The sequence below is a fragment of the Ananas comosus genome, linkage group 12 (genome assembly GCF_001540865.1).
Source record: "Ananas comosus cultivar F153 linkage group 12, ASM154086v1, whole genome shotgun sequence".
Lineage (NCBI taxonomy): Eukaryota > Viridiplantae > Streptophyta > Magnoliopsida > Poales > Bromeliaceae > Ananas > Ananas comosus.
In genome coordinates, this window is record NC_033632.1 from 2,581,918 (window position 1) to 2,607,286 (window position 25,369).

Consider the following 25,369-nt stretch of genomic DNA (forward strand, 5'->3'; position numbering starts at 1 on the left):
TAAACTAAAAAGGGCATATTTTATTTGATACATTTCGTTGCATAAAACTTCTATAAAAAAGCATACGTTTCGTGGCAGGGATGTTGGAGAAAGGGGTCTCAACAAGCTCGTAGTCCATGGCGATACAGGCAATGGAGGACAACAAAGTTAATAAAATATTTAACACATCGACAAAATATCCTTCAATTTCATGGAAAAAGAAACGCAAATGAAATTAGAATTTACTTTTATCTTTCATGCTTCGATTTTAAATCTGATAAATCTTCACATAATTCACAACAAATGCAAGGTTTTGAGAAGTACGATATCTTACATAGTTGGTATGTTGGTGGCATAGAGAGAATAATCAGTAGTATTTATCCTATATTATGTTGCGATGTTAATGAATTATTAAGATAAAAAGATCAAATGCACGAACCTAAGTACTGAAAGTTAAAAACCAAAAACTAATTGACTATTACAGAAGTACTTAAGGTAATAAAAGCAAGAAAATTAGCCAGCAAATTGTTCAATACAATGTCGAATGAATACTAAAATACTTACCAAATCCATACAGATGGGCTATCCCCCCAAAATCACCTGTGTTTTCATAAAAAGTTTTTTTTAAAAAACAAAGTAATATTTGCACAAACACAAAATGATTGCAGACGAAGTTTAGAAAGCATCCTTAAAGCATTGATAATGTTTTCTGAACAGGATTTGAGATGTATTATGATCACCATATTCTTCTATACTCGTTGATTCCAAACGGAACCTTCCTAGGCTGTGTAATTCTGCAAATGTAATTGAACGAATTAGCTGATGAAGTGCTTAGAAACCCTGCAGGGTCAATAATGATTTTCAGAATAAGAAGCAGTAAATAATTCAAGGATATTTTAGCATTGATAGAGAACTAATCAGTAGGGGCCTATTTCCTCCCACAAGTCCTTTAACAAGCGTGCTATGTTCATTGAAAGAACTTCAATTCTTATTCTTATACTATTTACCTAGTGTAGCTACTAGATATGCTGTTAATAAAATTGCTTATAAATATTTTTCAGAGTAAAGCAACTCTTTGTACTCCATTGGGGTCTTGAGGATGGAAGGGCCCTTGAGAATATCAGCTTTATTGCTTGAGGCACTCAGACTAGTATATTTCAATAATTGAATATAATGTTTATATATGTATGAACATTGAAGGAATAGTGCGAAAATGTATACAGAGTGCCTTGGTACATCATTTGAAAATGAGTGTGATCTAGTCAACAAATCTTGGTTTTAAATATTCTAACTTTATGTAGAGAAGTTTGAAGTATATTGCAACATCTCGATACTAGTTTTAAATGTCTTCACTGGAAAAAAACCAAAAAAAAAGGTTTGGATTGTCGAAATAGATCCTGGGTAATGTTCAAAAGAGAGTTCATATCATTGTTGATAAATGCGGTAGTGATGATCATGTTTGGATACATACAAATGGTTATTACACGCCTCTCATAATTGGGTTACTTATGTAGACTGATGTGACATATTTAACCAAGTTAAAAGAGTCATTTAGATGTAGGAATAGTCAAAAAGTAATTGGAGATAGCCTTCAATCTGGAGACTCGTCTTCACCTCTCAGACACAGTAAACCAAGGAGTTGAATGAGGATCATTATTATAAAATGAAAAATGTATGGTGGCTCTCCTCTTTACCTATGCTGTTGGTGTCAAAACTCATCTGAACATCCATTGGGCTTAACTATATTCACATTAGTTTTAATTTTCTTTTCAAATCAAAGATAACTAATGGTATTCTCTAACCAAAGGGTTCATATGAAACAAAGTTCTCTAGATATTTTTAAGCAGAGACAACACTCATAAATTGATGAGCTAAAGCAAAAAGGATGTGATCAAAAAATACCTCCACAAGCTAAATCAAGGTTTTCACATATTTATCTAGATTCGTGTTGAAGAGTTCACACCTACAATGAAAAGGATCAGTAACAGCGAATTCACACTTCCAAAGAAATTATACAACCAAACGTAAAAAATGCACATTAAATGAATGACTATCTATCCCGCTAACACATACTGTTTAAGAGAATTGAACTGTGGCCTTAAATTAAGATCATTTTACAGAATCATTATTGCTTAATCACCTAACATTCATTGATGTAGACCGTTATGCAATAAGTCAGATCGTCAGAGAATATACTATGTAAATAAACGGCAATTTATATGGACTGCAGATGATGGTCATAATATTGTATCCATATAGTTTCATGTAGTCTATTAACTTTGCTAAAGAAATCCATTCGAGATCTGCATATTATAGACTGATTTACAAGATATACACAAGAAGGAAAAAGAAGTTCAAGCTCGACAGCCTACAAAGGAAACTGAAATGCATGCGCACGGGGTTCAAATTGTTGTTAGCTCACAGTTTAAGAATTCAATGAATCAGTAATACAATCGAGGACCAAAGTAAAAATTGACTATTAAGTTCAGAGATTAGCAGTTTAATTTCCTTGAGAAATAAATTTTATTTAAGAAGGATGAAACGTCATACTTGATTGGAGTTCCGGGAACATAGAGGGGATTCTTTACAACATAGTCCACATAAAGATTGTATATATGCTTCAAGGACTCCCGCTGATCATTTGTCTTAGGGTGAGTAAGTAAAATAAGCTGCACCAAGACGAAAAAAAGAAACATAATTTGGGAATTGGCACATTATTCTGGCAACCAGTAAAGCTTGGTTAGATCAACATATAGTAATTATCGCCATTAAAAAAGCCTCTTTGCAAAATTTGGAGAAAAAACCCAGTACATAAATGGACAATGGTAGGAATTCATGAAGATAAACTACAGAATTAATCATGCTACTAAATGTACTGAAACTCAGTAATTACTAGAAGAAGAGCAAAGAAACCAACTGTTGGAGACAACTCGACTCTCTCTGCTAATTCTAAACAAGCAAAGCAAATTACAGGGAAAATTAATAGAAACAAAAGCAATCGTAAGCCTAAGGCGATAAAAAAGCCTTTTTGGCTCAGCCGAACTTCTGCAGAAGTGCCGCTAAACTAAAAGCTATTACAAGCACACTACAATCTGTTTCAAAGAAGCTTCAAATTGGAGCTTCAGCTTTTGGCCGAAGGAGCACTAAGTCACCCTTACCTTCTCAACACTGAGTCATGATTCATGAATCATAGTTAGCGAATTTAAGAGATGTTTTGATAGATCGACCAAACATGCAACAACCTACTCTAGTTACCCGATCAAGGGCGTTCATTCAAGCAATTCCTCAAACACATTGCAAGCACAAACAATTAAAACCAAAAAACCAACACAGATCAACCGATCGCACAACAAATCCACAAACCTTGATACCCGAAGGGCTCTCCATGAAGCTGAGCTTGTACGTATTCGTTCGGAAGCTATAGAACGAGCACCCCTGCCGCGGCACCCCGAGGTTCCCCTTATCGGCGCTGATCCAAAGGACAACGAGGAGCAACTCCAAGGGGTCAGATCATCGGATTCGACGGTCGAATCCACAAACCCTAGGTGAAGGTGTTTGGGGGGTGGTGGTACCTTGTGGGATCCATTTTGGCGGTGAAGGAGCGGAGGGAGAAAAGGAGGCCGAACATGAGCTTGTGGTCCTGTTGGGGGTCGAGGGTGCGGAGGGGGCGGTGCCACTCCCGGTAGAGGAGGCACGTGCCGGCGCGGTTGAACACGTAGAGCACGTGCGCATTGTTTCCGGCGAGCCCCGTCGCCGTCCCCGGCGGCGCCGCCGGCGACGGGCTCGCCTCTCTCTCTCTCTCTCTCTCTCTCTCTCTCTCTCTTTGTGTGGCACGTGTGAAGCAGAGAGGGAGCGCTCCGTGGGAGGATGGATCTCAGGAGAGGGGATGGACGGATGGTTCGGGCGAATGCCTGTGGGCGCACGTGCGCATCCACGAGACGGAAAAATTATTGCCTGCACCGGGTGTATAAGTACGTATTGTACACCGCACCATGAAATGCCTCTAGCTGTCTAGCATTTTAAGCCTATTTTTTTATTTTAATATTTTATAATTCAAATTATATCAATTTAGTATACGGTAGTTTTATTTTTCTCTTATTATTATCTTCTCTACTAATTTTTTTATTAAATTAGTGACAAAGTTAAAATTAAAAGTTACTAAAGTAAATATTCGAATAAATTTAGATGAGTATCTGAAGGTTTTTATATATAATTTAACAAAATATTAACGAAGGAACTTATGAATAGAAGAAAATGAAACCGCGGTATACTAAATTGATACATTGTAAACCACATGGTACTAAAGTGAGAAAGTGCGAAACCATACAGGTGGTATTTGAGGTTTATCCAAAATAATAAAAATGTATAGAATAAAAATGTATAAAATTTTTTTGAACTGCAAACTATTTTGAGCTAATTATATAAACTTTAAAAATTTTTATTTTATTATTTAGTCTTTCATGTTGATTGATGTGAGTCTATTAACGACACTTTAATTCTAAAAAATAAGATAATTACTTATTTTAATAAATTTATAATTACGATAATTACAAAAAAAATATACTAACTAAATATGTAAAAATAAATTACGTATTTAAATTTTAAAAGTCAAATTACCGTTGACTGATTTAAACCAAATAAATTAAAAATTGGATAGTAAAATTAATATTTTGAAGGGTTAAGCAATAGATTTAAAATGTTTCATAGTTCATAAAAATTTTGTATGTTTTTATCTATTAAAAATTACAAATTTTTTACTATTTTCACATAAAACTAAAATTCTTAAATAATTAGTGAACTAAAATTATAAAACTTTGTTGAAATCAATTGGTTCATTATATTATTCTGCATCTCGCATCCTGTAGTTTAAAAATAGATAAAAAATCAGATAAAAGAGAGAAAATATTTTACCAATAATATTCAAATTAATAATCTATTGAATACTTTTGTTTAATTTAATGTAATAATTATATTGTATATCTTTTAATGCAGAATATTAATAATTGAGATTAATGTAGGGTATTAACGAGCAATTAGTCCAGCTAGGCTCCATTAATAAGCCGATGCTCCCGTAATTACGCCGACGTTCGGCGTTACGAGACATATTAAGATTTAAGTTCGCCGTGACCGTGGTCGACCGCGCTTCTAAGCTTCTTCTCCAACACCACTAAAACCGCTCCTCGTCTAGGGTTTTACTCCGCTCATCCCGAACAAACCCTAGGTTTCCTGCGGAGAGGGAGGGGAATGGCGAGCGCTATCCCTCCCCCTCTCGCGCCTCATCCCCCTCCCGCGCCTCATCCTCCTCCTCGGCCCCCGGAGGCGCTGGATCCTGCGGCCGCGGCGGTGGCGATCAACTCCTACCGCCTCAGAATGGTGGCCGATCGCCTCACGTCGCACTTCCAGGGCTTCATATCTATGAACACCGCCGAGCTTGGCCAACTCTGCTACGCGCTCGCGAGGTGATCTACCCTTCTCTACCGACCTTTGATTCCTCTCTATGTCGAAGTACTCGTTGTTGTTGTTGGTGGTGGTGCCATGGATCTGTGGTGGTGTTATGGTTCTCTGCATTTTACTTTAGTAGCGGGAAGAAATGTTTTTGTTTGAGATGATTCCTCTTGAGTAGTTATGCTTCTCGTTGTTTTGGATGGAGAAAATAGGAGAGAAGAGAAGAGGGAGTTAGGAGAGAGCATCGTTTTCTCCTGTTTATATAGAAGTTCGAGGTAATAAAAGAGAATAAAGTGAGAAAAGGGAGAGAGAATTTAACACTAATCGAACGCTAAATTTTCTCTCTTCTTTTCTCGCTTATATGTTTAATCAGCGTAAGAGAAAGCCCTTTTTCGTTTCTTCTCTGTTCTCTCCTCTCCCGTTCTCTTTATACAAATAGAGAATTAGTCATTTTTTAATCCATTTTCAGCACCCGTGTCTTGTTTATATTGAGTTTAGTTTGACGGGGCCGTTGATTGATTGTTTGCGTCTATCTTGCTTTTAATATGCACAGGTACTCGGACTAATTTTAGCTTTCTCATGGTTTTCGAAATTTTGTCATTGATCGACTTGATCATGTTTGCTGCTTGCAGAGGTATTGATTATGCTCTCTCATGCAATGATATCCCCTCAGTGGCCACTTGTATACCTGCAATATTGAAAATGGTAATTTTTCATCAAGATTCTACTGGTTCTGCTTAATTTCGTACGACTTTATATGAAACGATAACTTGGTTGCCATGGGAAGATGTAGAAAGAACTCTTAGTTCTGCAATTTCTACTCATGCTATTGTCATGCAGGGTGAAATTTGTGAGAGTTGAGTAGGTTGTATATGCTTATCAGTAGTATACTTGGACAATATTCTTTTCTTTTCTTTTTTTTTTTCCACCAGGTTATAGAAAACTGCTTGCCCAACTAAGTAAAGAAAAGGCTGCTTGGTGGCATGGTGTTCCCACTCTATGTATTTGCTAATATGTGCAGTGTTTGATTTTATTAATACATCCTTTCACCTTTCATAAGCTGCTATCAAGGTTTCCCTGAAACAAAATTAGAGCCTTATATTTTCTTTATTTATTTGTTGTTTGCTTAAAGTGTTCTTCAATGTAATTTATGCTTTTGTGTTGTCTAGTCAATAAATATATGGACATTGATATATTGAATGAACGAAAAAGTTGGCATTTGTTTCTTTGCACAATGCAAATTTAGGCATTGTAAGTTAAAATTCTCTCCAAAAGTACCTTTCTCTAATTAAGTTTGGACAAGCTCAGCAATGAAAGTACACGAGCAAAATTATGTCTATCATATTATGTGTTAGGTGGAGAAGATTCATTTACTGTTAATGCTTTTTTCTTATTGTTATCATAGAAACACATAAGCTGATATTTTTGCCTATTCTTTTTTGTTTTCTTTTCATAAGGCGTATCAGCGGCGGAGTGATTCATCACTTCACTGTTCTTTAATGGTGCTAATGATTTCTGCGAAGGTAACTCTGCTAACCAAGTCATAGGGTTCATGCATTTTTCCTAAGGTGTCGTGACTCACAATCTGTGGACAATCATAAACTGATGCTTCTCTTTGCGATGATTACATATTTATCCATGCAAAATCCAAATTTTTGGATATGTGTGTTAAAATCTTACTTTCTTACCTATATACTCTTGTATTTATGAAATAACACTCTTTAAAAGACTTTTTTCCTAATAGAAAACTGACTGCCCTCCAGGAACTTGACGACTTCTCAGCCTGAGATAATGGTTGTTTTTTTATTTTTTATTTTGTTTATTTTATTTTATTTTATTTTGTGAGACACTGCAACCTTTAAGGGTATATATGATAGTTTAGATTTTACAGGGGTAAATTTTCTTATGTTGGGAATCTCATGAGTTGTTTTAAAAAGATATTGCTCCTAGTTGATGGTTGCTTTTTCCTGTTCTGAATTTTTCTGATGTTGTTTAATGAACAACATGCAAGCTTATATCTTGCTTTGTATTTGAAAAGTTTCTTTTGAAGCTCACTACCTATGTGTTCAATAATTTGAGTATGCTGTGGGCTTTTCAGAATGCTTGCAAGAGTGGATGGTTTCTACCTGCTGATGCTGATGAAATATTTGGCATGGCAAAAGAGGTTTTGTAAATATGTCTAGACGAAGTTATCTTAAAAGGTTCTGCCTTTTTTGTGGCAATTTTTCTAATTATGTTTGTTTTTCTTTGTTTTTGCATGTAGCTATTTAACATCTTCTGCACGCCAATGAGTTCTGCAACTGATGATCGTACTCTGGATATTATTTCAAGGATTATGCCTCAGTAAGGTCATTTTGAAGAATGTTAATCATTCCCCGCTACTTAACTCCCAGTTAATTTTGATGACCATTTCTACTTTCAATCTTAAATGTTTCTGCCTTTTGACCTCAAGAGTGTAACTGAAGGAAATACTAACGATTAAATTCTTTTTCCAAATTACAATGAAAGCCTCTGATTTGTGATCGCTACTTGTGAAACGACATGTGCAAGATTTTAGGTAGAAATCTACTTTATAGAACATTGTCGTCTTACATTTCAGAATGGGTAGAGAGTTGCCAATTCTTTTGGACTATTGACATTCCTCTTGTAGCTTTCATCATTCTATTTTTTGGAGCTCTCATCTCTTGGTTGAACAAAATGCAAAATAAAGAAGCCAAACAGAAGCCTGCTTGGCTGAAAAAGCTGTTCTGAAGAAATTGTCTTTTATTGGTCAACTGTTTAATTCCTGCTGTTTGAACACACCTTCATACCTGCAACTTTTTGCTCTTTTTGAGTTATTTTGAAGAAATTTTCCTTATTTTCCTTTTTACCAAAGTATCTGCATTATTACAAATGGTTGATGTATTATTACAACCACTTAAATGTTTATATGCTGCATTTTCCATTGGGCCTATCTTTTTTACTTCGACTTCAGTCTATGTCAGCTTGATTTTTCTTCTCAAACAGCAGTGACAGTCAGTGCCATTCTAATGTTTCATTGTACTTTCCACTATATGTTTATTAAGCTTATTTGACATGGTTATAGTTATGATTTGGCTTATTTTGATTTTGCTATTCTATCTGATGCTACCTTTTTCTGATCCTTTTCTCTGCAGGTTTTATCCTCAGTTGAAATTCTGCCGTTTAATTCATTCTTTTGAAGCAAAGGTTTGTAGTGTTACTTTTATATTATTATTTTGAATTTATAGGAACCTTGAGAATTGAATCTTTGGTAGTATAGTCAATTAAAATAAGGAAAATTTTAACTCAGCATGCATTTTGGAGATCTTATCCCAGTTTTTTCTTTTTTGTGATTGATTTATGTCTTTTACCCTCTTTCTATAACTTGATCAGGTGCCATTCTTTTTCTTCTTTTCTTTTGGGGTGATACCCACATCAATAATGTCCGGAGCATCATTTTGAATAACTGAATCAGATATAATACCATTATTTCATTTAATGGACAAAGGATTTCCAAGTTAGAATCTCCAAGTAAGGATAAAACATGTAGTTTCTGGACATAGTAATATGATTGAGACTATGGATAGCTAACATTTCTTCCTGCTTAGAAGTTTGGTGGTTTTTATGTTTTCTAGTTCTTATTACTACTATTCTTTCTACAATAGGAATATCTTTCTGCGCCAATCTTCTAAATAATCTGACCATAATTTTGTTCTCTGTGGTAGCATTGATGCTGTGCATTCTTCTTGTGCTTTGTTAGCATTGTAGCCGGACTCTCTCCTTCCCTCCTCCTCCCCCCCCGAGTACGTCTCTCTCTCTCTCTCTCTCTCTCTCTCTCTATATATATATATATATATATATATATATATATATATATGAAAGATTTGAACGCTTCGGTTCAGTCCAATATTGAGTTAATTTAAGTTTTCTACTTTTCTACTTCACAGACAGGCTATGATATTTTAATGGCTGATTTCCAAATTCAGAGGAATATACCAGCAGATGAAAAGATAGTGAGTATCCTCTTCGGCCTTTTTCTTTTTCTTTTAAAGTCATCTTTATAATTTTGAAATTGTCAATCCATTTATCCATCTGTTCTTCTTAATAGACTGTTTTGAAATTTAGCCTTCTGTTGAAGTCTGAGTTGCACAAACGCAAATTTAGTGCTGAAACATATAAATGATCTTAATTCTCTTCATGATAGATAAAAGTGTCCTCTTCTCAGAGTAGTGGATTAGGTCAAGGGGGTCTTTGGGCTTTTCTAGAGCTTCTGGAGATGTGCTTTTCGAGTAGACTTTTTTAAGTGCCTTATCTTCCTTTTTTTCAACTATTCATAGTAATATTATGCTGAAGATAGAATCAAAAGCTTTAATTCAAAGCTTTTGACTTTAGGGGGTCCAAAAGCTCATTTTGTTGCAGACTACTAAAAAGTTCTACATATTTTGGTCCCCATAATTTATGATATCAATTCCTGAGTAGAGTTGTCCCATACGCCCAAATCAAGTCTTAGGAGATAAAATCTTGTCTCAGTAATTTTCCACTTATTCCTTTCTTCTATGTGTATTGTAATTTTGGTTATAAGTTTTGAAGATTGGCTTTCATTATCAAGATCTGGGCCTGGATGAAAATTGTTTGGTTGGCTCGGACTTAGCCAGGCCTGGAAAACATATGTATTTTACACCCAAGCCCAGTCCAAATTGACTGGGCAGGACTTGGTCAGATAACAAAATACTTGGCTTGGCTCGGCTGGATCAACTAATTTATTTAGCTTATACATGTTAAGTGATGGGGTAGCTTTGTGTTCTCCTTGCAGATGTTATTTGTTGCTCAAACAGATAATTTGGAGACATCATCTTGTATTGTAAGTCCGCCGCATGTGAGGTATAAACCTTTTTTTTCTTCTATCAATTCTCAAAATTTCTACTTAATGTTGTAAAGTTTTCCTTCGTTCTTTGCAGCTTTTTGATCAATGGAAAGGGTGTAGAACGGAGAACTAATGTTTCAACGGTAAGTAGGCTGTTGATGTTTCAAGTTCAAGTGTTTTTCTTTTCATTTTCTTCTTTTGTTTAATCCAATGTTCGACAGATTATTTTCTTTTCTATGGATACCACACAAAAGTTTTAAGACATTGCGTGTAACCTTCAAATTTAATATCACAGATGCCCTTATAAAAGGGGCTTTTTTTGAGCCGTTTTGTTATGGTTATGGGCCATGTGTGATATTTTCAATGTTTGGAGGCCTATGAGTTGTCAGAGTGGGTATGTATCTAAATTTCCACGTAATTAATAGGATTATGGACCTCAATTCCCCACTGATATTACAAGGATGCTCAAATATGGCACGAATATAATCCAGGCAATTGGGTATTTTACTGGTATGTCTATGTCTATGGCTGATATTACTTTGCTATCCAGTTGAAATCTTCAGAACAAATTGACACTCCCTCACTATACTTTCTTCTAATAAGATGCTTGTAACTTTGGAACCTCAGGTAATTATATCATAGCAATAGCATTTATCAGTAAGCTTACTTCATATGCTCCCCCAATTCTTGAGGACTATGTCCAACCAGGTGTTGCTGAACAAGCTCCTGGTAAGCGCTTTTTTTTTTTTTTTGATCCTCATTCCGCCATGATATTTCTACTTTCACCATATTGAAGCTTATTAATATGCTTAATGTTATACTGATGTTCTTATCATATTTTTTCAAACTTCCTATGCGGTTTTAAATTTGTTAATCAAGTTCAATCAACACGAGTTTCACCATGTTGAACATTATTTATATGCTCAATGTTATACTGATGTACTTATCATATTTTTTAAACTTCCTACGCTGTTTTAAATTTGTTAATCAAGTTCAATGAACACGACCTATAGAAATCCTCAAGAGGCATTTTATGGAGAAATTATGCGGTGTGCCATGTTAGCCCATGCACTGCCAGCTATTCCACTTTCATCTTGTTTGATACTCAAATCCCCACGGCCCATTGAGTTGTAGCCTTTTCTCGATTTAGAAAATTCTCCCTTTGGATGGTTGGATTGGAAGCATGAGATGAGATGTACGCTGCAGTTCATGATTTGATGTGATGCACCAGGTGTAGGCAATATTTTCTTAATTTTGTGACCTTGTCTGCTTTTTGATCTCGTAGGATTTGGTGTAACTCAATCAGCATTCCTTGTGTTTGCTCCTAATAAGCGGGAGAAAAAGAGATACTGCAGGTCGTTAAGAAGATATTAAAAAAGAATATGGAACTTTATCATGGACTGTGTAGCAATTATAGGAGTATGTCTCCTGTTCAACATCAGATGTCACTTTGATCCAATGAGGAGCTCCTTTAATATGTTCTGCTACTTCTTTAACATTTTCTACTAGAAACATCAAGAACTTATCTTTTTATTAATGCTAATTCCACTCTGTCTACAAAAGCACATATTTAATTTAAATCCATGATACTAATTTGTATAACTTTTCAATGTGATAGCCCTAGGTAAATTTTTTGCAGTAACTTCATCTTATAAATAAGGGTTAAATGCATACAGGTCCCCTGCAAACATAGTAAATTGTAAATATATCCCTACAAAATTTAACTTTTATATATTGTCCCTACAAAAGTTCTAATATTTTCAAATATGTTTCTCTGGTTTGTTACCGTTAGAGAACTGTTTATATTTTAACAGCAAATAAGTGAAATATCAACTTTTGCCATCACAAATATGTCCCTCCAAAAGCCACAATAGTATAATATAACAGGGATAAAAATGTCAAGTTATCTCATAAACTAAGTAGGGTTAAGTATTTAACTATGATTAATTCAATTTTTCTAACGGATTCTAACGGTAAGGATATATTTGAAAACATTAGGACTTTTGTAGGGACAACATATGAAAGTTGAACTTTATAGACATATATTTGCAATTCACTATGTTTGTAGGGACCCGTATGCAATTAACCCTATAAATAAAGTCATGTACATTGTACAACCTACAAGTCACTAATCACCTGGAGTTGTTTTAGTAATTCCAGGGAGTTAGGAAACAAAGAACTATAAATCTAATCCACATTTTCTTGTTACATGGGTTGCTAGAACTTAATCATGCCGGTCGATGTGTATATTCTCACTCTTCTGTTTGTCTTCCATTTTCAATTCCTTTAAATCTAAAATGCTTTCCCTGTTTTTTATGATCATTGTTTGAATGTTTAAATAAATTGGATGAAATATCTGTTAGTACCATTAAATCCTCTCTTTAAATTTCATGTAGACTCTGAGATAATTGAGGGACCGTCAAGAGTATCACTGAACTGTCCCATAAGGTATGACGTAAGATTCTTCATCGTTTTTGTTTCTGTTCTTTTTTAAATATAACTATTATTTTCACAACTTCTTCCTGCCTGTCCTTTAAACTAAGTCGAACTAGACATGTCGTGTGCTTGTTTTTAACCAGGTCGATAAGCACATGCTTGTTTAGTGAATCCAGATTTTCAAAGATTTTGCATGAGACAGTAATTCCAAACATATCGAAACTTCAGAAATCATTGCAATGCTAAGGATTACGTAGTTTTTATGGATATGACTTGGTATAAGTCATTAAGCTAGGATTTATCCTTAAATAATTTGTTTTACTTCCTTCTTTTCTAATTAGAAAATGGAAAATAACTTTTATGACTATAGGATGCATAACATGCTATATAACGATAAACATGTTTGGTATGACCTTCCATTATTTGACCACCTTAGTGTTTATCAAGCACACGGGCCATAAACTACAAGCAACTTTATTTTTTTTTTAATTTTTTAATTTTTAATTTTTTATTTTTTTGGTAGTAAAACATTATGAACACTTAATGCAAACAAGGACAGTTGAACTTAGTTAACTTGCAGAGAGGCTTTTAGTACGTTAACTTCTTGGTATCAAATGCATTAACTTCTTGCTGTTAGTTTTAACTTTCCTATTTCTTCAGTTTTTGTTCTTGATTGATGTAGCATGTACTATTTCCAGCTTTCTTCCGAATGTGTTTAATCAGTTACAGCTAGCTGTTCTTTTTCTCATATCCCTATAATGTGCAGTTTTAAGCGTATAAAAACTCCTGCCAAGGGACATCTCTGCAAACACCATCAGGTCAAGCTTTTTTCAATTTTTCTTCTTCATTTTATTCGTAGTAAGAAGAATGGTTCTATTTGTTGACTCGGTACATTTTATTTTAGTGTTTTGATTTGGACAATTACTTGGAAATGAACTCAAGGAAGCCAGCTTGGCGCTGCCCTTGTTGTAACTCACCGGCTAGCTATCATGAGTTGCGCATCGATCGAAATATGGTCAAGGCAAGTATCTCAAATACTTATGAAAAAAATTAAAGGGCCCCCAGCAACTATAGATCATTTGAAACAAGTCCCTGAACTTTAAGTTTCTTAATTGGAACCCTCAACCCTAAAGTTGGTTTATTCCTTCAGAACTTACTGATTTCTGTCAAAAAGATTACGAATATGCTGTTAAGAATGTTCCATCAAAAAAGTTATCTGATTGAATATTATGAAACCAAACAATACATATAAAAAAAGCCCACTTTAGTTTTGGGACAAGTTTCCAGATGATGTATACTTGGTGTTACATGTCATAACCATTACTTATCAACTTTGTGTCTTGACTTTTATGGTGAGCATGACCTTTTCTTTTCTCCCGCAGATATTGGAAGAGGTGGGAGATAATTGTGTTGATGTCGTTCTATTTGCCGATGGATCTTGGAAAATGGTTACGGAAAATAATGAAAATAAAAATGAACAACTCGGTGTTAAAAATCCAACTGAAACTGATTCACAAGTGCAAACTGATATTGTAGATCTAACAATGGAAGAAGACAATGAAAGTGTTTTTCCTATGAATTCAACACAGGTCGAGTCTTTAGAAGAAAGATCTACAAATCCATTTGAAAACCTTAATTTTGAGATGGAAGATAGAAAACCATTTCTGGATTATCAAAACCAAAACTTCCTCATCTCAGAACTATTTTCTGAACTACCAATTACTGCTGCTACATCTGTGACCACTCAAACAGCGGAAAATAATTGGAGCAGAAGCAACAATGTCTCATCGACTACTATTGCCCCTGGTGGATTAGTATCTCCACTTAATGCCTCAAACCCTAATGATTTTGATGCTGTTTCAAATCCAGTTACAAATGATGCTATATCACAGTCAACTTTCCCACTTTTATCATCTCAAGGAAGGCAAATTACAGAAAATTTGCAATTACAACCCTCAAGTTATGGGAATTCGCTGGTAAGTACTGAAAGTGGAAGGGCACCAATACCAAGAAACGTGACTAGAACCCCAATAGCAGTTCAGGCTCTTCCTGTGCCCTCCCAACAATCCCCTAGTGCGTCTCGAAGAATGCGGACCAATAATGTTCCTAATAATTTTACCTCTGGAATGTCAACATCCTACCCAGCAGTTCATTTAACAGCTAATCCCAACGGAATTGCTGTTGGTAGGGATATGGAAATCGAGCAGCTTACGAGGAACCGTAATGCGGTAAACTCATCGGCGCAGCTTCAGTCGACACCGCAGGTTAACTTCACTTCTGAGTCATTCGAAAGTAAATTTTATATTAATAGCTATACTTGATGCTATACAAGTACTTATTTGGCCTTTGCTTTTGGTGAATCTTCTCTACTCGAGAAGTGGTGACCAAGTTTTGGCAAATAGAAAGTTTGGAGTGGCGAGAAGTTGAAATGAGCTTATGATACCTGAAAGCATAAGCTCCAATTCTTGCTTTGGCTGCAGCAGGAAGCCTTTTTTTCTTATCCTTTTTCTTTTTGTGAGGAGGGGGAGGGCACAAGTAACTTTTGAGTTGTCAATAAGTAAGGGCCTGCTTGGCCTGGCTAGAGTTTCTGTAGAAGCACTGTTTGAGTAGAGATGTTCAAAAGAAGCACTAATAGCTTCTTCACTGAAAATCTTGTCTACAAATTCTTGTTGCAGCAGAGCACAAGATTAAGCATCAGCTTTTGTGGGTGCTAAAGCTTGATTTTGCTTCCCTAAACAGCAAAAGCTCTTGGCTATTTGCCCAGCAAATATCTCTGGAGTAGAGGAGCTGTTACAGGTGCCAGGCCAAACATTGACTTTTTTACTTGGATAAAGCTACAATCTTGTAAAGTTTTCTGGCCCTTTTCTGATAGGTCGGAATGCCTCAATCCTCTTTTAGTTGCTTGATCATTTCTGCAGTAGTTGGATTGTTAGCTACGAGTTGCGTATAGCTGCAGTTCTTTTTCTAATGTAAAAGGAATATCTCCACTGATCATTTGCAATGTCATAACATATCTGGTTTAGAACTATCAAAGTGCACAATCCAGAATAACCAAATTTATAATAGCCTTACTAATTCGTAAATGCTTTTGTGACGGTAAGTTAGTGAGAATTTATAAATGCCATCTGTTTGGTGATCTGTTTCTTCTTGTTTTATTGCTTTTTTGTGATTACTTCTGGTTGTTACCTTGCATGCTTTTTTACTTGAATTAAATCTACTTTCTAAATTTTAATTCTTTCCACAGGTGGTCGCCCTTCCTGCCCAAACTCTAGCAGGCACAAGATCACTACCCGAGCAACCGAGAGTTGTCAGTCCTTACCTTCAAAACCCTAATCCAGCACGAAACCCAGTGATGCATCATTCCATGAACAACCAAAGTATGGGCGGAGTTCCAGTGGGGAACATCGATACCCTTCGTTCTATCCTTTTATCCAGCCAACAACACGTGCAGGGATCGAGATTGCAAAACTCTAATCGAGTCCTGCCCCCTTTTCCTGGGTTGGTCGACACCGGCTGTGCGATTCCAATGGCAAGCTCCGACACGCTCCCTGAGCTCCCATCAGAGCAAAACTGGCGGCCCACTGGCCGAATGAGGGGAAGCCTTACAGGCGATGCTTACTCAGCAGCACTCAACCAATATCTGGTTCCTCCTCCACAATCCGGGCAAACCCGGCCACCTGGTCCAAATGCTCCCGGGTTTCGGCATTAACTTCTAAGTGTCAATACCCATCAACTTTCTAACACAGCTGGCTAACCAGAAAAAGTGAGTGATATGTGGTTTTTGTGGCAAGCAGGTGTAAAGAGAGTGTGGTTTTCGTCGCAAGTAGGTGTAAAAAGAAACTGTTCATGCAATGTACATAGCAAACACTATGGTTCAGTAGGTGCATGGTAATGTACTGTTCATTTTGTTTTGTTGTACAGGAACACAGATTTACCTCTGCTTATACAGCTGGTAAGCACCTAGCAAGCAAACTTATATTCCTGGTCAAAAGTTAGAGGGGGAATATGAGGTTCATCAAAAATATGGTGGACCAAAAATTTGATTGCTGAGATCTTGATTAATGTTGGTTGGTAATGCTATGGTTAATCATATGCTACGGAGGTTACTTTCAAAAAGCTCCGAGTAGGAGCCTTAGTAGCAATTTATTTGTCCATAGTAGAATCTATAGTACGATTCTGAGCATTTTTCTACATATGGCAAAGCAAAAGAATGAGGGTTTTTGAACCTCTCCTTGCGACGGATACAGGATGCTTTCACAATTTAAGTGGCTTAGCTGGCTTCTTATATATTTTCCCATATATAATTCTTACTTTAAATGTTCAAAAATGTTTCAATTTAAACTGCAGTTTTGCATAAGCTTAAATTGGGAAACAAGACTGAAAGGAAAGGTGGTCTTGGAAAAATGAAAAAATTGAACCAGTTCAACTAGCAGAGCAAATTTTGTATAAAGGGTACACCTATTTTTTTTTTTTTTTATCGGAAATTCTGTATAAATTTACTCAAATTTATTTAGTTGCTCAGTACTTTGGCAATTTTGCATTATATCATCAAAGAGAAAAGATAGGGCCTCTCTGAGTTACTAAGCCTACTAACCAAACTTCTTTATTATAAAAATAAGTATTCAAAATTTTTATTAATAAAATTAGGCATAACCGGTAATAGTTTACCGACTTTAGTAAGGCGACTAAGCTGCCGGTTTTACATAACTTATATATATTTTTTTACATCCGAATTCTGAAAAATATACAGTATTAATATTAAACTCTAAAAATAACTGATGAATAATTCACCGTAATTAGAAAATAACAGTTCATTCACCTCATAGGACTAATTTTATAAATACTTTTTTGTGAAACTATTATAACAATTATAGTATTCTTTTAAGCATATTAATAGAAAAAAATTGGAAATATACGTCTACATCTAAGCAAGAGGCGGCACCAAATTTTACAAAAGTCCATCATCGAAGCTCCAATGAGCAGCCATTTTATGCAACACAAGCAGCCCAACACACTTTTGAAGATGCAGTTTCAACAGCTGCTTATGCACATGAAAACCCCTAGAAAAACAAGTTTCTAAACATTAGTTAGCCACAAAACAAGTGCACAAATAGCACTAAGTGCAGCCCATTGCCCGTAACAGATTAGATGTTAGATGTATTAACCGTCAATTATGGCGATACCTGACAAGACATGCCATAACAACACACATTCGGTAACATGGCTGAAACAAGAGGCGATGCACAAACCCCCATCTAACCCAAATACAGCGCGCAATGACACGATCAAGACACAACATTCAGATGGGTAATAGAGGATTTATGATGTTCTGATTGCAGATTCCCAAACACTTCTCTACTATGCCTGCTCGGAAAGAATTAGTAGTTTCTCACCAGCCTCCTCCACAAAATGACTGTTGGCAGACATCTTTTGATTCATAGTAGGGTTCTCTTTCAAATCAAATGACAGAGCGCAGAATAACCAAGTATAAAATGTTCGAATGGAAGCATACAAATCTGGACAGAATTATAGGATCACATGATTGAAGGCTCAAAGTTGAATATGATCAAATTCAAAACAAACATAAATGGATCAATATCTGATCTGGATATATAAGATTTGGACAAGACCATCTCATATCTCAATAAAACCATCTTAGGTATTTGAAATAAGAGATCGGCAAACTACACACTTTTTCGATATGCAGATATGCATACAAATAAGAATCTCGCATAGCTTGAGTGCTTGATTAGACTCTTAGGTATTTGACATAAGAGATCGGCAAACTACACACTTTTTCGATACACAGATATGCATACAAATAAGAATCTCGCATAGCTTGAGTGCTTGATTAGACTCGCATAAGACCACTTGAAGAGGGATGATATAGTCTCTTTATCAACATCAATCAATCATTACATCATATCTAAGCTGGAAAGTGAATGAACTCTTTAGGAGATTTCCATCATTAACAAAATCATCACATGCTTGATATAAAACAAGCTACTGCAACCAAGTAGTCGTATTAACAAGATAAGAAGAGCATCACCACAGATTATCTCTTTTACGAACACGTAGAACATTCTAACTCAGTAGATACATAGGCAGGTTGATTATCACATAGACGTGAACTTAAAAAACATACAAAACCAACTCACATCACCAGGGATTAGAGGACTCTTGTCCCGCAGAAGGGGATCTTGAATCCAAGCTCACATCTCTCGAAAACCTCGACTTTTCTTTTGGAGTGCTATTAATAGCCGGACTTGAGCCCCGATAACTCGCGCGAAGAGTCTCGTCAACGGAAGAACGTGAAGATTTCGCGATGGCATTCCTCACAAACCTCTGGGCGGCGGGGGAGAGCGTCCGGACGCTCGGGCTCATACTACCGCCCCTGGCCGGCGATGGCAACGGCGGCTTCTGGAACGTTCTAGACCTCGCCCTCAGCTTCCGTGCGGCTTCCCTGGAAAGCTCGTGGGCCTTCACATCCCGGGAGGGAGGCAATGGGATCCTAAAGCGAGACCCGTCGCTACTCCCACCGACATCGAACGGCATTTCCTCCAAATCCAATCGCAGCGGAGTTCCCTCTATCTCTCCCCATGTCATGAAGGGTGATTCATCTACCCCCGGTGCGGGAGACGGCGTTTTCACAAAACTATACCCATTCTCCGCCTTCTTGTTGGATTCCACATAGAACGGATTACCGGTAGGGTTCGGGGTCTTCCTCAATTCCTCCAAATCATACCGTTTCGATTTCCCCATCTCGCGGTCGCCGAAGGAGCCGGCAGTCGGGGTGGTGCCGGCGACCAGCGTGTAGAGTATTGGGTCTGCATCCCCTTCCTTGCCGGGATTGGTTTCCGCCGCAGCCGACAACTTGGCTCTGAGCCGGGTGTTCGAGCGATCGATTTCTTTCGATAAGCCCTTGAGCCGCTCGGCCTGCTCCTCCGTGGTCAGCGGCGCTTCGCCGCGATCGGCGGGGTAATACATTAGGAGATTCTTCGCGGTGTATTTCCAAGAATCTAAGGTGCTCACGGGCTGACCGGAAGTGCCGTAGCCGTCGGTGATCCGATCCTTCTTCTCGTCCTCTAGGGCTTGGACCGGCTCCTTCTCCCCTTCCAGCAGATGCGCGTAGCGCTCCCGCTGCTTGCGGTTGACCTTGTCCATGATCTTGGAGAAGCTCTCGTTGTCCTCGCTCGTGTAGCGGCGGAAGAACTCATCGAGCGTGAGGGAGGCGTCGACGACGCCGCCGCCGCCGCCCGTCTCCTCCGCAGGGGCGGAGGGGACGGGGGCGTCGGCAGGAGCGGCGGAGGGGGTGCGGTCGGATCCGAAGGGCGTGGCGGAGAAGGAGGGGAAGAGGGAGGACCCCGGGGTGCGGGTGCGAGAGCGGCGCGCGGAGGAGGCGGCGGCGGAGGGGGTCTTCGCGGCGGCGGCGCGGCGGCGCTCGAGGATCTTGAGCTGGGTGTCGCGGATGAGGACGGGGTCGCCGGAGCGCGCGGCCTCGAGCCAGTCGAGGCGGTCGCGGAGCTTGGGGAGGTCGGGGAAGAAGTCGCGCTCGATGATCTTCTCGATCGCCGCCACGTACGTGTCCTCGTCGAGCACGGCGTGGCGCCGCTTCCGGGCACCGCCGGAGGCCGCGGCGCCGGCGCCGGCTCCGGCCCCGGCGGATGTGGGGGCGGCGTCTAGGGTTAGGGTTTGGTCCGGAGAGGAGCAGGGGGAGAGGCGGCGAGGGGAGTGGCCCGGCGAGAGAAGCATCCTGTGCAGAGGATTTGCTCGAGAGACGGAGAGAGATCGGGGTCGGAAAATTAGGGTTTGGAGATTGCGCGAAGGAACTGACAACGGTGAGCGGAAGAAGAAGGGTCGAAATTGAAAAGGAAAAATAGTTTTAATCGTTTTAGGAGTCGAAAATACATACGCGTCCGGAAAACGTAAAATTATTGCGTGGACCTGGTCCATCATGGACCGGTGTCCCAAAGGATGATGGGCCGGATTAAGAGACCCATAATCATTAAAGAGGTGAGGCCCATTTGGGCCCATTAATAAGGTCTACCCTTATATCCCGATCCTCACCTTCTCCTTCGCTCCTCCTCTCTCTCACTCTGTCTCTCATCTCGAAGATCCGAAGAGCTCGGTAATGGCGGAGGGAGGAGATCGGGAGCCCTGGACGAGCTTTCTCCTCGACCTCTTCATCTGGATCTAGGGTTTCTCCTCTACCAAATTCCACGCACATTAGGGTTTCGTTTCTCCCCCATCCGTGACATGGCGCGAGGAGCTCTTTGGATTATACCTCTTCTTCTCGCGTTCGGATGCGCCTTTCGATCTCTCCACGCAAGCCCCGGCGACGTCGATCCTCTCTACAGGTGCTTCTTTTCTCGTTTAATCGCACTTTAATCTTTGTTAAATCTCTTGTTGACCCGAACTTGTCGATTTGTTATGGTAAAAATGTGTGGAGACCCACTCAATTGAATGCCGCTTTGAAATTGGCCCTCCTTTTTTTTTTTTTTTTTCATTTGTGATAGTTTCTTAAATTCAATTGGAAATTTGTTATATTAATGGCTTCGTTTACTATCAACTATTGATAGTTTGAAAAATTGGCAGTTCTATCAGTTGAAAAAGCACTGAAAACAGTTGAATTCTGAGGCGTGCTGTTGGATTTAACAAAACCATCAATTTGATTAGTGCAAATAACTTAGGATCAAAGAGTTAAAAGTTGAGGAGATGTCCACAAAATATAAATTGTTGAGGGTTTTATTTTAATGGTGAGTTATGTCCTAAAGTCGAGGGATTCAGTTTACATTTATACCTTTTATTTTAATGGGGAGATTTCATTTGATCTATATTGTCTGCACTATTGGTGAAATTGTGTCTAAAACTGCACTCAGGGTTCAAGTAAACTCACTAAACTCCACTGCTAGTTCATTTTTATGCCGAACTTCGTAAATACTACATTGTGATGTGGTAGATCAAAGTGCATCGATAAATGATATTCGCGATGGTTTGAAACTTTATTAATTTCAGTCTCTTTAGATTCATCAAGTAAAATGAGAGATAAAGGAAAATAAATCTTCCAATGTCGGGTATGCATTCCAATTAGAATATTCATTTCCAATATAATGGGAACTAAATCTTCAATTCCACGAACTAAAGTTTAACTAGGAAATGCCTTTCTCGTTAGGTTATGGAAGATTTTTTTTTTTTTTTTTTGACAGCAATAGAAATAAGTTGCTTTTATCTGTTAACCAAGATTCTTTGTGCTTTGTCACAAGGTGTGCTGGTCATACACTGACACACTATATGCCACAAGCCCTGAGTCAGTTCTTTAAGGTGTTTGAGCAGCAAATTGTATGCATTTTTTCCTAATATAAGAAAATAAGTTTTCCGAAGCATTCTAAACTTGTTTAAGATAAGAAAAGGGAAATTGGCTAGTGTTGAGTGGTACAGAGGTGTCTTGTAAATGCACCATATCATACCGTCACCCCATAGGAATGATGTGTCGTCTTGTGCTGATTGGCATGGGCAGCGCAGTAACCTGTGATTTCTGCTTGCGCATGCTAATTCATTGCAAGAAATTAAAAACACTGACCACATTTTCCAGTTATCTCAATTTTTGTTCTGTGGCAGTACTCTTCGTTTCCTTTCCTTCAAATTTCCATTTCGATATCCAGCATTATGAATGTCTAGTGCTCAATATATGTGCCTGAGTGAATAATAATGTGCAAAAGAAGATGTGTCATGCTATCAAATTATTAACTATTATGGATGATAATACTGATTGTTCCTATCTACTGTTTCTCATACTTTTTTATGAGTTGAGTTATTAAGATGGCAAACAGCTTGTGATATTTTTTTGTTTGCTTTGTTCTCACAAAGAGGCTTATAATACGTTTCTTGTCTTAATTGGCATTTGTCACTAAATTGTAAATTATACTCTGCGATAAGTTATTTGTTTATTTCCTCCATGTCTTTGAATGCCAGGTCTTGTGTTGAAAAATGTGAAAGTACTGGGGTTATTGGAAAGAGCTCTATTCAGCATTGCCAGTTTCCAGAGAATGACACATCTGTTGAGAATCCCTGGTATATGCAAGAGCCGTTGTACTTGCAGTGGAAGCAACTTAATTGCAGAAGTGACTGCCGGTACCATTGCATGATGCAGAGGGAAGAGGAACGGCAATCACTTGGCCTTAGTCCCGTTAAGTATCATGGAAAATGGCCCTTTGAGCGTGTCTTTGTTTTTCAGGTCTGTCATTTTGTTTGCCTCGTAGAGAAGGGGAAAAATAGAATACATGTAAATGCCTCTAAAACGTGTGTAGTTATCCCTATGTTTAAGTATATTGTATTTGCATGCATCTCTTGTGTGTACTGCCAAGTAGGTGTTTACTTGACCGTACTTAAATGTACGGTATTCTGAAAAAAGGCCTCAAGATGACAAAATTGCTTCATTTTTCAGCAATGCCCCTTAAAAAATAATCCTTAATTTATAGGAGTCAAAGGTTTCTCTAACATTTATAGGATATTAATGAACATAGGGTTTTAATGGTTATTTATGAGTTTGTGTTAAGTTTTCACAATCCTGGGATGGCATTCTGAGTGGAAGAGCAAACACCTAAACATGGGCCAGTTTGAAGAGTATGGCCATAACTTTCATCTTGAGAGGCACATATATTAAAGATTAGTATGAAAATAGTTCCTCCTTATAGTTGCATTCATTAACTGCTATTAAACCAAAATTTCATGAACCAAGATTTGCTCTCATTGTTATGTTGCTTCAACTAGGAGCCTCTTTCAGCCGCTCTCTCCGCACTCAATCTACTGATGCATTTCATCGGCTGGTTATCCTTCTTCTTACTAGTAAATTACAAGTTGCCTCTTAGGCCTCAAACTAAGAGGACATACTATGAATACACTGGACTCTGGCATATTTATGGGGTCTTATCAATGAATGCTTGGTTTTGGAGCTTTATATTTCATACTAGGTAAGCTGTTTACCTTCTCTTTGATGTAAATGAGATGCTTTTGCTTCTTGCGATGGTAATCTTTATTTTTTCTTATCTCACAGGGATTTCGACTTAACTGAGAAGCTGGATTATTCATCAGCTGTAGCTTTGCTCGGTTATTCCCTAATTTTGGCACTACTGAGAACTTTTAATGTCAAAGATGAGGCTACCAGGGTCATGTTTTCGGCCCCAATTTTAGCTTTCGTAACAACACATATCCTATATCTTAACTTCTACGAACTCGATTATGGTGAGCTTTCCCCCTGCCTTTGAAACTTTGGCTTGTCCCAAGTTTTCTCGACAGAAGTTCTTCACCGGTTATCACACTATCTAATTTAGCCTCCATATAGTTTATCAGGAATGTTTTGGACTAAAAACTTAGTTCTCGTTATTATTGTTTTATTTGGTCTAAACTCCTTATTAATCTACTTTTGGAATTAGATTATGCTGTTTTGATACGAAACCTAGCTCGAATACCATCCAAGTTTATTTTGTCTAAACTTCTTGTTAATCTACTTCTGGAAATAAATTATGCTGTTTTGATACAAAACCTAGCTCGAACACCATCCATGTCAAACATGTGATATAGTTACCTTCTATGTTATTTTGATATGCAAATCTACATCGCACCCCTTCAGGTACTTAATATAATTTCACATATGCCCTTGAAAAGTTCAAACTATCATAAAAGCTCTTGACTTATCAAAAAGTAATTAAGAATGACCTAGAAAATCTCACTAGTACCCTTGAAAATGCACTTTTGATTTTGACAAATGACCTCTGAAAAGGTTTTTTTTTCCCATTGTTCATTTACATAGGCTTCTGTGATATATCAAACATGTAGGGTATGTGCAAAATGATGATGTTTATTGAGGGCTAAGTTTAAGATTATCCAAATTGACTGTGAACTCGTCATTCTTTGTCAGGATGGAACATGACAGTGTGCGTGGTGATGGCCGTCACCCAACTCTTGGCGTGGGCGATCTGGGCTGGCACTACCCGCCACCCCTCGCGGTTCAAGCTGTGGACAGTCGTGATCGGAGGGGCCCTTGCGATGCTCCTCGAGGTCTACGACTTCCCCCCTTACAAAGGATATGCCGATGCCCATGCAGTATGGCACGCCACCACCATCCCTCTCACATATCTCTGGTGGAGCTTTATCCGTGATGACGCCGAACTTCGCACTGCCGCTCTTGTTAAAAAGGCCAAGTAAATGAACATATGGTGAAGGAAAATAATGAACCCGAGATTTCAGCTCCTTATTTATTAGCCTTAGGGAGGACTAGTGTCCCATGATCCACTTTACTAACAAAATTTGTCTAGACTTGTTTGTTTTAAAGTTAATATGTTTCATTTTGTCGAGATTTTGAATTTGAAACTGTAATTCTAGTGGTCACCTTTCATACCATATGTTTTCAATTTTTGTATTTGAAGGCGTGTAGTTAAACCACTTTTATGGCAATACTTCTAGAATTGCGATTATGTCAGCGAATGTTGGTGTTTTCATCATCATTATTATTATTTTTCCTTTCTGAGGTAATTTATAGTCCTGTATTAACAGGAATAACTTAAAGCTGATACATGTTGGATTGGATCAGATTTTGTTCTGAGAATAGCTTGAAATGAGAAACTAACTGCAAAAATGGCTTATCGT

At 37.9% G+C, this 25,369-nt stretch overlaps 3 protein-coding genes across 4 annotated transcripts; 2 read left to right on the forward strand and 1 right to left on the reverse strand.

Moving 5' to 3' along the window:
- LOC109718048 (E4 SUMO-protein ligase PIAL2-like) lies at window positions 5,062–16,774 on the forward strand. The gene is made up of 16 exons (XM_020244044.1): window positions 5,062–5,438; window positions 6,057–6,129; window positions 6,882–6,947; window positions 7,523–7,588; window positions 7,688–7,767; window positions 8,580–8,631; window positions 9,372–9,437; window positions 10,238–10,305; window positions 10,383–10,431; window positions 10,714–10,798; window positions 10,916–11,017; window positions 12,685–12,736; window positions 13,491–13,542; window positions 13,629–13,745; window positions 14,107–14,988; window positions 15,969–16,774. The coding sequence occupies exons 1-16, from the start codon at window positions 5,224–5,226 to the stop codon at window positions 16,431–16,433; spliced, it is 2,490 nt and encodes an 829-aa protein (XP_020099633.1). The 5' UTR covers window positions 5,062–5,223; the 3' UTR covers window positions 16,434–16,774.
- Window positions 18,652–20,607, reverse strand: LOC109718049 (protein DGCR14). The gene has a single exon (XM_020244045.1). It carries the CDS (start codon window positions 20,474–20,476, stop codon window positions 18,884–18,886), a length of 1,593 nt encoding a protein of 530 aa, XP_020099634.1. The 5' UTR covers window positions 20,477–20,607; the 3' UTR covers window positions 18,652–18,883.
- Window positions 20,783–25,227, forward strand: LOC109718051 (post-GPI attachment to proteins factor 3). 2 transcript variants are annotated; one of them, XM_020244049.1, is made up of 5 exons: window positions 20,783–21,081; window positions 22,697–22,958; window positions 23,495–23,694; window positions 23,778–23,830; window positions 24,642–25,227. In XM_020244049.1, the coding sequence occupies exons 1-5, from the start codon at window positions 20,981–20,983 to the stop codon at window positions 24,926–24,928; spliced, it is 903 nt and encodes a 300-aa protein (XP_020099638.1). In that variant the 5' UTR covers window positions 20,783–20,980; the 3' UTR covers window positions 24,929–25,227. The 2 variants fall into 2 exon arrangements, with proteins under 2 accessions (XP_020099638.1, XP_020099636.1); XM_020244047.1 differs by having other exon boundaries at window positions 20,786–21,081; window positions 23,778–23,965.

Bases quoted from the DNA above. Each gene is read 5' to 3' on its own strand.
- LOC109718048 (XM_020244044.1), top strand. From the start codon at position 5,224: ATGGCGAGCGCTATCCCTCCCCCTCTCGCGCCTCATCCCCCTCCCGCG. The intron at 7,589-7,687 runs GTTTTGTAAATA...TTTTGCATGTAG, and splicing joins TATTTGGCATGGCAAAAGAG to CTATTTAACATCTTCTGCAC. The intron at 11,018-12,684 runs GTAAGCGCTTTT...AATTTCATGTAG, and splicing joins TGTTGCTGAACAAGCTCCTG to ACTCTGAGATAATTGAGGGA.
- LOC109718049 (XM_020244045.1), bottom strand. From the start codon at position 20,476: ATGCTTCTCTCGCCGGGCCACTCCCCTCGCCGCCTCTCCCCCTGCTCC.
- LOC109718051 (XM_020244047.1), top strand. From the start codon at position 20,981: ATGGCGCGAGGAGCTCTTTGGATTATACCTCTTCTTCTCGCGTTCGGA. The intron at 21,082-22,696 runs GTGCTTCTTTTC...TTTGAATGCCAG, and splicing joins GACGTCGATCCTCTCTACAG to GTCTTGTGTTGAAAAATGTG. The intron at 23,695-23,777 runs GTAAGCTGTTTA...CTTATCTCACAG, and splicing joins AGCTTTATATTTCATACTAG to GGATTTCGACTTAACTGAGA.